The 17,069-nt window shown below is 35.7% G+C and overlaps 2 protein-coding genes across 2 annotated transcripts; one reads left to right on the top strand and one right to left on the bottom strand.

Moving 5' to 3' along the window:
- Positions 1–1,782: 1,782 nt before the first annotated feature.
- LOC110806456 (protein S40-4-like) lies at positions 1,783–2,706 on the bottom strand. Its single transcript, XM_022031330.2, has one exon. The coding sequence runs from the start codon at positions 2,597–2,599 to the stop codon at positions 2,078–2,080; it is 522 nt and encodes a 173-aa protein (XP_021887022.1). The 5' UTR covers positions 2,600–2,706; the 3' UTR covers positions 1,783–2,077.
- Positions 2,707–14,248: 11,542 nt separating this feature from the next.
- LOC110806454 (Ribosomal protein L11 family protein) lies at positions 14,249–15,011 on the top strand. Its single transcript, XM_022031327.2, has one exon. It carries the CDS (start codon positions 14,323–14,325, stop codon positions 14,821–14,823), a length of 501 nt encoding a protein of 166 aa, XP_021887019.1. The 5' UTR covers positions 14,249–14,322; the 3' UTR covers positions 14,824–15,011.
- Positions 15,012–17,069: the final 2,058 nt, after the last annotated feature.

Below are 17,069 nucleotides of genomic sequence, written 5' to 3'. Positions count from 1 at the left end.
CTATTCACTTAATTAAGCAATTTTCTGTTTACATTTAATTTTTACTTTCACAATTTAACTGTAAATTACGCAAAACAACTAATATATGCATAAAATAAACATAACCGAATTATCTTACCACTTACAGTGTATTATCATGCATTCGAAATTGTAAAATTAAACAATCAGTTAAAATATGACAAACAGTAATAAATAACCGGTTCTAACTCAATTAGTAACATGTAATTAATTATCAATATTTTTTAAATTACGCAAAATACCGTGTTATTTATACTTAAACTTCAATTCCATAATAGGGAATAAGGTGAGGGATTCATATTCGAATCGGTGTTTGAAACACTAAACTTTTAGCTGCGCATGATGATGATCCCCGAATTTTCTCAATTTTTTTAAAGATTAAAATATGCTTTTAGTACCTATAAATACCTTAAAAAATTTAAAATCGGTGTTAAAAATATTTTTCGGCAAATTTTAAAATTTCAACATGACAGTTATTTGCTTCAGACTGGTCATTTTTGGCTAGTTTTATACTCGTTCCTATGAGAGAATATGTTAAGGGGTCTCCGTTAGCTGAAAAAAATCAAAAAAAAAAAAAAACTCACCGGCGGCGAGATTTTATGGTGCGGCGGCTCCACCGGCTCACTTTCGCGGTTGGACATTTTCCGTTGGTTAACCTGTAGGAAACAAAACTGTGATTATAATGATGAAAAAATCACACGAAACGGAAATCGGGAAGAAGCTCATCAGATACGGCTTTTGGTTTTTCCCACGGCAGCACCCGCCAAACTTTATTCACGGTTTCCATCTCATATGCCTGTCTTTTTCCTCCGATGTGGTCATGGGAGTGTTTAAAATCAAATTTCGAGCGAATGAGAAAATTTTTACCTCTTTTGGCGGTCGAAGGTGGCTCCAGCGTTGCGACAGGCGGCGGTCGGCTCCCTTCTCCAGCGACTGGTTATTCTTCTCCGGTGGGGGGCTTGTAACTAGGGTTAAGGTTCAGTGTGAAGTGAGATATTTATGTCTATCTCCATTTAATATGCGTTGTCCATCGCGTTTTAAAAAAAAATGAATATGCACTGTACATCGCGATATGAGCTGTACTGTCCGATCACATTTGAAGAGAAAACAAAATTTGACTGTTCATTGCGTTTAATCACGACCATCCGATTGCGCCTGTAGAGAAAGCGAATCTGGACCTTCCATGCGTGCAGAACAAATCCGGACCTAAATTTTTCTTAAATTACGTTTTAACATATAATTTTCAATTTTTCTTTCAAAAATACTATCGAATCCAAATTTTCACCTATTTATACTAAAATTGTTTTCAATTTTCTCCTCAACTTATTTTTTTCATAATTTTATATAAAATAAAAATTTATAAAATTAAAAATTATATATTTATATATTTATATTTATTTTTATTTTTTAAAAAATTAATTTATGGTGTGGATATTATATGTAAAATTATTAAATATTTAATGTAAAGAAATACCATGATATTTTATATTTTTATGATGATCTGACGTATTGTAAAAATTGTTAAGGTCATTATCAAGTTGATTTATTATTAGGCTCTCCTTTATTTTTATTATTTTTTTCAACAACCCCACCAAATAAACTCTCTCTTTCACAATTTTCTTTTCAATTTTCTTCCTTCCCAAACATGACCCAACCAACTTCCCCTCTCCACCCATTTCAACTTCATCCTTCCAAGTTTGATATCATTGACAGTAGTGAGATCATAAATTCAATCCAAATTTCCGAATCATGGAATTATGAAAATGAAAACAAAAATTAATTCATATTTCATTGCCAAAATTCAAGATACAATACAATCTATAAGTTAGAATTACATAATCATAATCCTCTCTTGATCATATCACAGTAAGAAGAGAAAAGAAAAGAAAAGAAAAGAAAAAAAAGCTAACTATTAAAAGGGAAAAAACAAAATTTTTGGATAAAATTTCCATATAATGCCGCAGAAGTTTAGTTATTCCCGCTATTCTTAAACACAAAGGGCCAAAAAAAGAAACAGAGAGAGAGAGAGAGAACTGAACCTTTTGAAAAAAAAAAACAATTAGTCTTGGAACCCAGTTTTCTCAAAAATTGCATTTCTGACCCTACTCAGATCTCTTCCTTTCAAAGTCCTCCCTATGCCTTCGTGCACCGAGAACGACAAGATCCCCGCCCTCGCCATCTGCCGTGCCAAAAACTCGTGAGGCGGCACCCGCACGCCGCCTTCGTAGTAATCCTCGCCGTCGACGTCATCGTAGTCGTCGTCATTCGTTCTCCGATTCTCGCGGTATTCGTTTCTCAATATCTTCGACCAGTCCGGTATGTTGACTGGCAACGACGACGGAGTCGCCCCGATCCGATCGCCCGCGGACTCTACTCTTTTTCCAGACGGCTTCTTCCCGATCCGAGAGCTGGAAACGGGCTTGCGAACATCGGGGGAGTTCGGCCGGGCAGAGCCGGAGTTGTAGAGATCCGACTCATCGAGTTCGAAACCCGAGTCGGTGGAGATCGACGAGTGGTGATGCTGGTCGCTGGGGAGAAAACGGTAGCTTGGCCGTGCGTAGTAACTCTTACTTGCCGCCATTGAAGACGAATTTGTGAGTAGAAGCAAATACCCTTTTCGGCTATGGCGATTTTCTCGTTTTGGGATTTTTTGGGTTGTTTTGAGTTTCCTGGTGCGATGATTTTGGTCTGCTTTAATAAAGGTTGGGCTGTACAATGGATAGGGCTCTCTCTCTCTCTCTCTCTCATTTTTCAAAAGTTTGATGAAATATCCAAAATACCCCTCCATTTTTGGTAGAATTACCACTTAAATTTTTTGGGCTTTCTAATTTGTTATTAATTCCGCGGCATGTTCATTCCTTGGCTCTGTGGATATTTTCGTAATTTTACAAATTTCAGTTTTTATTAATATTTTAATTATGGATAATGTATCATTTTAATTTTATCCGTTTAATACGTTATTCTTTGTTTTTTAAATTATTATTGGATTAAGATTTAAAGAAACCACTTAGATACAGAGTGGAATTTATTTATGAAATTAAAAAATTAAAATATACGAACTAACTGTGAATAATTATATCTCGAAAAATGACTTGATTTACCTAATATGTCTAAATTCATTTAATTAAATCATTTTTTAGATAAATACGAAAAAAATAAAATTTTAATATCAAGTTTAATTTAATTTAATTTAATTCTGAATTTCAATTAAAAAGAAAAAGAAAAAGACAAGTTTGTACTACTTGTTCGAGTTTGTCTCGACCCGGAAGAGTGAGCAGGAGGAAATACAAAAGAGAAGGGGTCATTCACCTGACCCAGTTCGAAGAAAGAGAACAATAAGGTGGGCCCCACTCCCTCAGAGTTAAAAGTTTGGGAATTGTGCCACGTGTTATGCTAGGTGGCATTTGAAACCAGAAAACGACACGTGGCCGTCCTGTTTTGCGCATAACGTTGAAGGTGTGGTGGCACGTGAAGTAGAGGCCCTACGCTCGAATCTAGCGCACTCTCTTCTCCCTCTGCCAGCTGGGACACTGTCTTCTCTTATCATCTCCTCTCTCTCGCGAGTTAACTCACTCCAACAACGTCGGCGAAATTATCGTATCGCGAGAAGTTTCACCTCGACAATAGTGTTTTACTTTATTTTTTTTTTAATTTTTTTGAGGAAAATATTTTCTTTCTTTAAATGTTCTGATAACAGAAGAGATGGTTTTAATATTTTTATTTAGGTAAAATAATTAAATCACAGTTTTAATAATATTTTCAAAGTTCGTAAATTTCGAAAAATTAACTACTAAAAGTAAGTTTTAGTATTAAAATTAATTGTTATTATTTTTATAACTACATTCAAATTAAATTCTAATTTTTATATGTTTTAAATAAAAATAAATAAATAAACTATAAAATAGCATACTTATCTCTGAGCATAAATTACTGTAAATATTTATTATTTTTACTTTGACAAACTATTGATCTTACATATTTACAAATTTTCTTTATTTATAGTTATTAATCAAAAAATTTCAGGTACTTAAACGAAATTTCACTATTATCGTGAAACAAAATCTTAAAGCCTTCAATTGTAATCATTTTTATTCGGCACTGTCATATTTATCACTAACTATTTAACGGCCCATGAACTTGAAAAAAAAATAAATTGTGAATTGAACGCGGAAGCGAAATAATAAACTAGAGATTACATTCCTTACACAATAATTCAGAATACTCAATAGGGTTACAGGACTGACATTTCTAAAAATATAATTAATAATAAAAAAAATAAATAAAAAACAAACAAACTGAATGTCCTACTCGCAACCCTTTTTAAAAGCGAGCTCTGGATATTGGTTCTCTTAATATGAAATGGTGAGCTATACTAACCCAGTAAGAATATCACGCTATTAACTGACACGAAAATTAATATTGTTAGAAATCATAAAAATAACTAATGAAAGTCTTAATTTAAGTAAAATTCGTTTATCATAAATAAAATCATTTACCGCATACTTACCGTAGCGAGATTTTCAAAGTTGACATATAGAGTCAATAACATAAACAATATTATAATTTCATATTCAATCAGTCGGAATAAAAATTTTCTCATTTATCGACCTACTGATATTTATGGGAGTCCATAGAGATGTCCCCATTACGCGTGAACTCTTTTTTAACATTTTCAACTAACGGACCGTTCCAATACCCTGTCCGGTATGAGCGCTAAGAAATACCATCGCTCAATACCCCATTCAGTATGAGAGTAAAACGGGTTGTCCCCATACCCAATCCGGTATGAGCGCCAAATTACCAATTCTCGATACCATGTCCGGTATGAGCGCTAAGAAATACCATCGTTCAATATCTCATTCAATATGAGAGTAAAACGGGTTGTCCCCATACCCAATCCGGTATGAGCGCCAAATTATTAATTCTTGATACCCTGCCCGGTATGAAGTAACGTTCACGGTAGGATTCCCTATGTACCGAGTTCGTCTACCATCTCTCACGATATCCAATAAAAATAATTGTGGTTATTTTGTAATTTATACAAAATACTATATTATTTAAAATTAAACTTCAATTCCATAGCAAGAAATAGAGTGAGAGATTTTAACTCAAATTGATGTCCGAATTGCTAAACTTTTAGCTACACCTACTAGTGGTCTTCGAGTTTTCTGAATTTTTCTTCGAAGATTAAAACACACTTCAAAGACTTAAAAATAGCCTAAAAATAAAATAAAAAAGTGTTAAAAACCCTTTTTGGCCAATTCTGGAATTTCGGCACGGCGGCTCTATCGTGCTTTGGCAACAGCACTGCTGCCCACATTGGCGGTTTACCTCAGGTCAGTTTCAGTTGATTTCGGCCAGTTTTGTACCCATCACTGTTAGAAAACACGTTAAGAGGCATCGATTGGCTAAAAAAGGTGAAAAATTGAAGCTTATCGGCAGCAGAGTTTTTCGGTGGGGCGACTCTATCGGCACACCGTCGCGGTTAGGTGTTTTGCTTCGGTCAGCCTATAGAAAAATGAATGATAATTACAATGGTCAAAAAATTATATGAAATGAGAATCAGCAAAGACATCATCGGAGGTAATTTTTGCTTTTTTCTGCGGTAGTGCCGTCGAGTTTTACCCGCGATTTTTGGCTTATCCGCATGTCCTTTTGCTCTGATTTGACTATAGGAGTGTTTAAAATTGAATTTTGAGCGAATGAATTTTTTTTACCTCCTTTGACAGTCAGAAGTGGCTCCGGTGCAGCGGTAGACGGAAGTTGGCTCCCTTCCCGGCGACTGGCTCTTCTTCTTCGGCGCAGGAGGAGGGGGTCTGATAGTTAGGATTAGAGTTTGATGTGAATAGGGTCTTTTTAATATGGGTCTTCCATCGCATTTGATCTAAACCGTCCGAACACGTTTAAATAGGAAGTGAATCTGAACTGTTCATCGCAATTTAATCTAAATCATCCGATCGCATTCAAAAAGAAAGTAGATTTAGACCGTTAATTGCATTTAATCGCGACCATCCGATTGCGTTTGAGGAGAGAACGGATCCGGACCGTCCATGCACGCAGGAAGAAATCTGGACCGTCTAATTACGGACACACAGATTGCTAGCATGGTCTCCCACATGGCATTGTGTCAGCATACCTTGCCATGCGGCGCACTTCTGTTCGTCGGGGCTAATGACTGGGCGTCCTACATGGCACATTTTTTTCTAAATTTCATTTTGACCTCAAGTTTTCGATTTTGCTTTCAAAAGAACTCTCAGAACCCAAATTTCTACCCATTTCTCCAAAAATTATTTTTAATTTCATCATCAACCAATTTTTTTCTAATTTTACATTAAATAATAATTTATAAAATTAAAAATTAAATTTCATACAAAAATTTGAATATTTCAAATTAATTTTTGGGTATTATAACTTTCCCCTCCTTAAAAGAAATTTGTTCTCTAAAATTTGCCTCTCTCCCATTCAATCAAATAGTTGTGGACGCTGGGCTCTGAAGTCTACTTATAGCTCCCATGTGGCTTCTCCCTGTGTGCGATTCTGCCATAGAACCTTAATGAAGGAAATTTTTCGGTTGCGGAGTACTCTACTACTTTCGGTCCATAATACCCATCGGTATCTCCTCGTAGAACAAATCCTTCTGGAGTAAAAAGGGCTCGTGGGCCAGGACGTGAGATGGATCCAGGTTGTACATACGTAGCTTTGACACATAGAATACATTATGAACCCTAAATGGTTTTAGAGGCAATGCCAGTTTGTAAGCGACGGTGCCAATCCTGTCTAAAATTTGAATTGGCCTAATAAACCTGAGATATTATTTTCTTTTGAAATGAGTAATCTTAAGGAACATACGATCACCTTTCTCAAATTCTAAATCCCTCCTATAGGTATCCGCATAACTCTTTTGCCTATTTTTAGTCGTCTGAATCTTCTTCTTGATCTTAACTATTTTGGCTGTAGTCTCCTCTATAAGATCTGAGTCGAATAATCTTCTATCACCCACTTCTTTCTAATAGATCGGCAATCTGCATGGGCGGCTATACAATGCCTCGTACGGAGCCGTGCTAATACTTGCTTGGTAGCTGTTATTATAGGTGAACTCTATTATGGATAAATAATCGTCCCAATGGCCTCCGAAATCAAGAACACAGGCTCGGAGCATATCATCTAGTATGTGAATCATCATTTCTGATTGCCCATCGACCTGAGGATGCAATATAGTACTAAGGGACAGTTTTGTTCTCATGACTTACTGAAAACTAGACCAGAAGCGAAAAGTGAACCTAGGGTCCCTATCGGACACTACCGGAACTGGCACTCCATGTAACCTACCTATCTCACGAATATACGTTCTTACTAGCTTATTGAAGGGGACAGTCATCTTAATGACAAAGAAATGGGAAGACTTGTGAGGTGATCAACAATTACCCATATGGCATCATATCCTGTGTAATGAGCCCGAAACTCCAGATGAGACAAATTATAAATTTAGTGCAGAAGTGAAATAAATAGTTAAGGTTTACATTTCTTACACAATAACTGAAAGCACCAAATAGGGCATACGGGGATAACTATTCTAAAAAAATAAATAATAACCAAATAAATAAATTAAAAGTAAACAAACTGAACGTACTACTCGCAACCCACTTATGGATCAAACTCTAGATCCTGATCCTTTTGATAAAAAATGGTTAATGAAAGAGGGAGTTATACTAGTCTAATAAGAGTATCACGCTATTTATCGACACATAAATAAAAGTTGGTAGAAATTATAAAAACGACTAATGGAGCTCTTAATTTAAATAAATTCGTTTATCATAAATAAAATCATTTACCATATATTTACTGTAACGAGATTTCAAAAAATAATATATAGAGTCAATAACATAACACATATAATACTTTTATATATAATCAGTTGGAACAACAACATTCCTTTTTATTAGCCTACTGGTATCCATTGGGTTCCATAAAGATATCTCCACTACGCCTCAACCATATTTTTTATATTTTTAATTAACAGACCATCCCCATTTTTCGTCCAGTATGAGCGCTAAAATATACCATCCCTCAATACCCCGTCTAATATAAGGGTGAAATGGGCAGTCCCCATATCCTATCCGGTATGAGGGTCAAATTACCAAACTTCGATACCCCGTTCGGTATGAGACAACGTTCACGGTAGGATTCCCTATCTACCCGGTCTGTCCACCATCTCTCAGGATATCCAGTAAGGTTACCGTTTCATCCATCCACTTAATCAAATAATTTTCTGTTTACCTTTAATTTTCAGTTTTCCAATTCAACCATAATCACCTAAAATATGCATCAAATGAATACAATCAATCATCATACCAATTTCAATATATTATCATGCATTCGAAAACTGTAAAATCAACCAATCAGTTAAATATAACAAACAAAAATAAATAACCGGTTCCGGCTTCATTAGTAAGATGTAACTAATTATAAATATTTTTTAAGTTTTACAAAATACCATATTATTTAAAATTAAACTTAAATTCTATAACTGGTAATAAGGTGAGGTATTCTTACTCAAATTGAAATTCAAAATGCTAAACTTTCAACAGCGCTTACTGACGGTCCTTGAGTTCTCTGAATTTTTTTTTGGAAATTAAAATGCACTTCAAGTACCTATAAATATTATAAAAATCCCAAAATCAATGTTAAGAACCCTTTTTGGCCAATTTTGAAATTTCAGCACAGCGGCTCTGCCGTGCTCCAGCGATGCCTCTATCATTCGTGGCGGCGGTTTGCCTCGGGTCGGCTATTTTTGGCCAGTTTTGTATCAATTCTTGCGAAAAAATACGTTAAAGGACCTCGGTTGGCCAAAAAAGTTAAAAAAATAAAACTTACTAGCAGCGTAGTTCTCCGGTGTGGTGGCTCTGCCAGCTCACATTCACGGTTGGGTGTTTTGCTTCGGTCAACCTGTAGAGAAAGAAAATTATAATAGTGGAAAAATTATACATAACAGGAATCAGAAAGGGTTTCATCAGAGGTGGTTTTTACTTTTTTTCGCGACAGTACTGCCAGATTTTACCGCAGTTTTCGATCAATCCACCGGTTCTTTTGCTCCGATTTGGCCGTGAATGTATTTAAAATGGAATTTCAAGCAAAGGATAAATTTTTTTACCTCTTTTGGCGATCGAAATTGGCTCTGGCGCAGCGACAGCGGCGATTGACTTCCTTCCCAGTGACTAGGTCTTCTTCTCCGGGAGGGGAGGGGTCTAACGACTAAGGTTAGCACTTGGTGTGAAAAGGGTTATTTATATCCATCTCTTTTTAATCTGAGCCGTTCATCGTGATTTGATTTGAGCCGTCTGATCACATTTAAATAAAAAGTAGATCTGAATCGTTCATCGTATTTAATCGTGGCTGTCCGATCGCATCTGAGGAGGGAACGGATACTGACTGTCCGTGTGCGTGGAAAGGAATTTAAATTGGCCAATCACTGCCATGCGGATCACCAACATGGTCTCCCGCATGGCACCGCGTCAGCGTCCCTTACCACACGACGCGCCCCAGCTGTCGGGGATGCTGACTGGACATCCTACGTAGCCCAATTTTTTTAAATTATATTTTGACCTCTAGTTTCTGATTTTCTTTTAAAAAATATCACATAACCCAAACTTTCACTTATTTTTTCCAAAATTATTTTCAATTTTATTATCCCTTTAATTTTCTTCATTTTTATATTAAATAAAAAAATTTATATTTATATATTAATTTTAATTATATTAAAATTAATTAATCAAGGGTATTACAACTCTCTCCCTTTAAAAAAAATTTGATCCTTTAAATTTGTCTCTCTCTCACTCAATCAAATAGTTGGGGACACTGGACTCCGAAGTCTGATTCTAGCTCCCATGTGGTCTCTCCTGGTGTGTGATTCTGTCATAGGACCTTAACAAAGGGAAGTTTTTAGTTGCGGAGTACACTGCTCTTTTGGTCTACAATATCGACCGGTACTTCCTCGTAGGACAACTCCTGAAATGAAAGAGTCTCGTGAATGAAGACGTGAGAGGGGTTCGGGATGTACTTGCGTAGCATGGATACGTGGAACACATTATGAACCCTGAAAAGTTCGGGAGGTAGTGTCAGTCTGTAGGCGGTGGTGCAAATTCTGTCTAAAATTTCAAATGACCCAACAAATCAGGGATTTAGTTTTCCCTTCTTGCAAAACCTACTGATTCCTTTTAAAGGATTGACCTTAAGGAACAACCGATCACTTTTCTAAAATTCTAAATCCATCTTCTAAATATCCACATAAATCTTCTATCTGTTCTGAGCCGTATGAATGATCTTCATGATCTTAATTATTTTGGTTGTAGTCTCCTCTACAATATCTGGGCCAAATAATCTTCTATCACCTATTCCTTTATAATAGATCAGCAATCTGCATGGGCAGCCATACAACGTCTCGTACAGAGTCGTGTCAATATTTGCTTGGTAGCAGTTATTGTAGGCGAACTCTATCAGAGATAAATGATCATTCTAATGGCCCCCGAAATCAAGAATACAAGCTCGGAGCATATCCTCTAGTGTATGGATCATCCTTTCTGATTGTCCATCGGTATGAGGGTAGAATGCAGTACTAAGGAACAATTTTGTTCCCATAACTTAGTGAAAACTAAACTAAAATCGAGAAGTGAACCTAAGGTCCCTATCAGACACTACTGGCACTGACACTCCATATAACCTAACTATCTCCCCGATGTACATTCTTGCTAGCTTATCGAATAAGACGGTCATTTTGATGGAAAAAAAATGGGAAGACTTGGTGAGGCAGTCAATAATTACCCAGATGACATCATGTCCTATATAATGAGCCCGAAACTCTAGACGAGACAAATTATAAATTTAGTGCGGAAGTGAAATAAATAGTTAAGCTTTATATTTCTTACACAATAACTGAAAGTACCAAATAGAGCATACAGGAATAACCATTCTAAAAGAATAAGTAATAACTAAATAAATAAATTAAAAGTAAACAAACTGAACGTCCTACTTACAACCCTCTTATGGGTCAAGCTCTGGATTCTGGTCCTTTTGATTTGAAATGGTTAATGAAAGAGTGAGTTATACTAGCCCAATAAGAATATTAAGCTACTCACTGATACAGAAATAAATGTTGGTATAAATTATAAAAACAACTAATGGAACTCTTAATTTAAGTAAATTCATTTATCATAAATAAAATCATTTATCGGAAACCGATAAGTGAACCTGGGGTCCCTATCGAATACTACTGTCACTAACACTCAATGTAATCTGACTATCTCCCGGATATACATTCTTGCTAACTTATTGAAAGAGTCAGTCATCCTGATAGCTAAGAAGTGGAAAGACTTTGTAAGCCATACAACGCCTCGTACAGAGCTGTGTCAATATTTGCTTGGTAGCTGTTATTGTAAGCGAACTCTATCAGGGATAAATGATCGTCTCAATTGCCCGCGAAATCAAGAACACAAGCTCAGAGCATATCCTCTAGTGTATGGATCGACCTTTCTGATTGTCCATCAGTCTGAGGGTGGAATGCAGTACTAAGGGACAGTTTTATTCCCATAACTTAGTGAAAACGATACAAGAATCGAGAAGTGAACCTAGGGTCCCTATCGAACACTACTGGCACTGTCACTTCATGTAACCTAACTATCTCCTGGATGTACATTCTTGCTAGCTTATCGAATAGGACGGTCATCTTGATGGCGAAAAATGAGAAGACTTGGTGAAGCGGTTAATAATTATCCAGATAGCATCATGTCTTGTGTAATGAGCCTAAAACTCCAAACGAAACAAATTATAAATTTAGTGTGGAAGTGAAATAAATAGTTAAAGTTTACATTTCCTACACAATAACTGAAAGTACCAAATAGAACATACAGGAATAACCATTCTAAAAGAACAATTAATAACCAAAGAAATAAATTAAAAGTAAACAAAATGAACGTCCTACTCGCAACTCTCTTATGGATCGGACTCTGGATTCTGGTCCTTTTGATTTAAAATGGTTAATGAAAGAGTGAGTTATACTACCCCAATAAGAATATCACACTACTCACTGATACAAAAATGAAGGTTGGTATAAATTATAAAAACGACTAATGGAACTCTTAATTTAAGTAAATTCATTTATCATAAATAAAATCATTTATCGGGAACTGAGAAGTGAACATGGGGTCCCTATCGGACACTACTGTCACTAACACTCAATGTAATATGACTATCTCCCAGATATATATTATTGTTAACTTGTTGAAGGAGTCAGTCATCCTGATGGTTAAGAAGTGGATAGATTTGGTAAGCCAGTCAACAATTACCACGATGACATCATGTCCTGCGCGTGACCTAGGCAGTCATATCACGAAATTCTTGGTGATATGTTCCCACTTCCACTCTGGAATTGGTAATGACTGAAGTAGCACGTCTGAGCGTTGATGCTCTACCTTGACCTGCTGACATACCAAACACTTAGAAACAAAGTCGGTCACATCTCTTTTCATCCCGTTCTACTAAAAGCGGGATCGCATACTGTGATATATCTTAATGCTCACGGGATGCATGACAAACTTTGAGATTTAGGCTTCTGTCATGATGTCCGTTTTCAACTCATTGTCACATGTAACACACACATTGTCATGAAATCTGAACAACTCATCGACAGAAACTCGAAATTCTGAATTAATTCTCTGTTATGCATATTTGTAAATTGACTCGATATAATTTTTATTTCGTAATTATCATTACATGTACGTAATGAAATTTTAAAATTTTAAAATGTTAGAAATATTATTATAGCTTGCCCCTTAGTAATGTATATGAATAAAATATAGGGAGCATAAGAAAAAATCACACTTCAACTATATGAAGAAAAAAAAAAAAAGTAGGATTTTGTTATTTTACATTTAAATTTAAATTTTGATAACCAATTATGTTGGTGAAAAAAATGTGATTTAATTGTAGAAATGGGGAATTATTTGATGATATTTATTTTATTTAATAATTGGAGTATATTATGTGGGGAAACAAAAAAAAAAAAAAAAAATTAAATTTTTTGATTCGAAAGTAGTGATTCTCGTGGGTGATTCTGAAATTCGCGTGATAATGGGTGTTTGCTGCTGCCCACCATTAGAATAAATAATTAGCTGGCTACTACTGTACACGTGGCTTCTATTATTATATCATTCAATTTTCTATATATATATATATATATAAAATAGGCGTGTGACCACTTCAACGTGTTTATCTTGATGGTATTTGTGACCAATTTATATTCTTCGCCCTCCAAATTCGAAATTATTTTTAATCTTATATATATTCATGTTGAAAAAAATGTATTTAGATTTAATTAATAATAATAATAGTTTTTTTTTTTTTAAAAAAACAGTTTTTTAAAAAACTATTAATAAATATCCAAAAAATTGTGGGTCCCAGGCCTGCAACAATTATCACTTGATACTATTGGTTAATTATTGGATTGCGTTGTCGAGCGCGTTTGTATTATATTAATAATATAATAATGGTGGGTCCCATTCTCTGAAGCTATCAAAATGTTGACATCAATATCACTGTTTCTCTGTTTTTTTTTTATTTTAAAAAGATAGTTTACCTTAGTATATAAATTCATATTTTATATTATTTTAATTACTTTTAGTATTACAATTATAAAATTAAATTCAAATGTAATATAATTAAATAAAAATTCATATCTAATTACGTATCAACTTAATATTACATAAATAGAACTTATAATTTTCGTATTCAATTACTTGCTAACTCAATCTTGTTATTGGTAAGAGTGGAAACTAAAATCTTAATTTTTATATTAATATAGAAAATTTAATACGCACATCATCACACATATTATATATAATGGGCTATCTCTATAGCTTAAAGTCAAAACGTCTTAAAAAGAAAAGGTAATTTGATGGAGCAGGGTGGGGTCCCAAATAGGAAACTAATAATGAAAGATAAGGCCACTGATACCAGATCATTCCGTTCAATCACATCCAACAAACAGGGCTTCTTCACAATTTAAACTTCGGCCCATGATTTCTACCAATTTCCTCTAATCGGTCCATTTCAATTGACCCGAGTTTTGAAAATTTGTGAAATTTACAGCCCGAAAACCGAACCCAATTCGTAGACATTCCGGATTCCGGATATCCCGACCCGTCTTGTCATCCAGGCTACTACTATGAACCCTACCTCTATATTTTGAACTTCCTCCCGGCTAAAGAAACCCTAAGTACATTCTCGGCCTACAATCAAGCAAAGGAAAGGGAAATGCCGCCCAAGTTCGACCCGTCTCAAGTCGTCGATGTCTTCGTGCGGGTCACTGGCGGCGAAGTCGGCGCAGCCAGTTCACTCGCGCCGAAGATCGGGCCACTTGGTCTCTCCCCGAAGAAGGTAGGAGAAGATATAGCTAAGGAGACGGCTAAGGAATGGAAGGGTCTGCGTGTCACTGTCAAGCTCACTGTGCAGAACCGTCAAGCTAAGGTCTCGGTGGTTCCGTCGGCGGCTGCGCTGGTTATCAAGGCGTTGAAGGAGCCAGAGAGGGACCGTAAGAAGACGAAGAACATCAAGCACAATGGAAACATCTCGCTTGATGACGTGATCGAGATCGCTAAGATCATGCGCCATAGATCCATGGCTAAGGATCTAAGTGGCACAGTCAAGGAGATCCTTGGCACCTGCGTGTCCGTTGGATGCACTGTGGATGGAAAGGACCCTAAGGACTTGCAGCAGGAGATCAATGATGGCGATGTTGAGATTCCCTTAGAGTAAGAGGAATAGAGGAAAGAAGGTTCCATCATTGTTTTTGTTTACTTTCTACTGGTTTATTTCAAGTGGTTGTTTGGTATAATTGAACATTCCTGGAAATTTTTGAGCTTTTCTTTTAGATTCAGTTTAGTTTTGTCTATTCAAACTTCAATGAAGTTCTTAGATGACAAATAGAATGGTTTACTCCCATAGCAATTGCCTCTTGTTAATCTGGTTTTCTTGGATTGCATAGGAAATTATAGGAAATGAATTGAAAATGGTTCCTTGATGTTTCATTTCAGTCTGCACTTGGTGTAGTCTATAGGTATCTTTAATGAACTCTAGTCCAAAGGGGTGTCATTCTGTGTGAAATAATTTCATCAACGATGATGTTGTATATAACACGTACATCATTTCTGTCTTGAATTTCCATATGTTTACTAGCTTATGATATGCATTTCAGTAAGACATGCTTTCACGGAGCTTTCTAAAGAATGTTGATTTTTACCAATTAAGGTTAGACGCCGAAATGGGGACACAAAACTATTTTTATTAGTCAAGGTTGTGCTTTCAACTGTGCCAATTTCTGCTTTACATTTCTCTGATGGAGATTTTGGGTCTTGAATACTTTCTGCATCTGGGTCATTTACATTTCTGGTTATTGCTTAATATCTTAGAATTGCTATGATTTGTATCAACGTTGGCCCTATTATATACTTGCTCCAAATTTCTAACCCATTTAGTTTGAGACGAATATATGCATTTACCACCGTTGGTATTTTCTATTACGCACCGTCGTATTCCCTTTGTACTTATCAGTAGCTACCACAAAATGCTACATGTTTATGTGTAACAGTACAAGACAAACTTTCCTCTCCATTTATAAATAGAACTTACTATAGAAGAGGAGAGTGAGTTTGATGAGTATGTTTGTCTGTATGGTTGAAGTGGTATTGTTTTACTGGTTATATGACATTGCCGACAGAATCTACTCGTATATTGTTGTTTGTTTAAGTTCTTAAGACTCCTGTATGTCAGATATGATATCGAGGTTAAAGTTTTTTCTGCCCAGAAGATATCCTTCTGGATTTGCTAAGAAGTTGTGAATTAGGTTCGGAAGCTTGTAATATTTATATCTAGTGGAATGCTCCACTTGGAAGATTTAAGTATTTGATTCCCTTGAAGAACTTTAGACAACTGAACTCCATGATTGTCTTTGGTTCCTGTTCTTATTCAATTCCCGCTTTTGATTCTTGTATTAATAGCTTTTGATTCTTGTATTAATAGAACGTAATTTGTAATGCTTGAGTTATCACCGTTACCCTATTGAATTCTTCGATGCTGAGGATTCAATTTCTATATTTTAAGGTCGGGGTTAAGTTCCAACGATCAAGAGTTCAAAATGGGGTTGGTGTTAACTTAAGTAAACCGTGTAGTAATTAAATGATTAATGGATTAGTATTATGTAATATTAGAAAGACAGGATATGTGCCCGTTTTCCCATAAAACCTTCCCCTAAAATCTCTAAATTGGAGGAAACCTCTTTTGTGCGGCTTATATTTTATGGTTTCTGGTGTCTTATATTAGTTACTTCTTGAGAAAAAACTAGGTTTGATGCACTTAGTTTTTTAGGCAGAAACTTCCTTCCAGAAAAGAAAAATTACAATTGCTGTTGTGGAGTAAATTCTCCCCCATTCCCTCCTATTTCCTCTCCAAGAAGTTAGATTTTTTAGCCATTTTTAATCAATGAATCTCCTATTTTAAGTTACTATTTTCTCTAGCTTTTTTTTAAGTTGATTACCTATATTTTCTCCCACCTAATTCCCTTTCCTTAATTTTCTCTCAAGCCGTCATCAAATCCTATATAAAAGCCCTCCTTTAGATTCTCCTTTTACCTAGATAACTACTCATCCATGTCCCTCCTTTCCAATTATTTCAAGCTTCTGTCAATTTCATTGTTGATGCTAATTCTTCCTCTCCCTCTTTCTGTTTGGAGAGACACCCGAGTGCTATCTTCCCATCTTACCAACACCGACGTTACTCTCTCGCTGTTCGGAACCTTAGTAATGGCAAAAGAGCTGAGACCCGCCATGAGATACAAATGTTGGATTGAGGTTGCACCTTTGCTCCTTGGTTTGCCTCAGAAATCGTCGACTATCTGCCCAAAACTAGAACCCATCAAAGAGGAGCAATCAGAAGATTTTGATGTTGATAATGACGAGAAAGATGACAAACGATCCAAGAGATCATACAAATTGCCTAGGCAATGC

This window comes from Carica papaya, chromosome 2 (genome assembly GCF_054855325.1).
Source record: "Carica papaya isolate Zhongbai chromosome 2, ASM5485532v1, whole genome shotgun sequence".
In the NCBI taxonomy this organism is placed as follows: Eukaryota; Viridiplantae; Streptophyta; class Magnoliopsida; order Brassicales; family Caricaceae; genus Carica; species Carica papaya.
The sequence above is the reverse complement of the archived record's forward strand: the minus strand, read 5'-3'. Positions and strand labels throughout refer to the sequence as shown.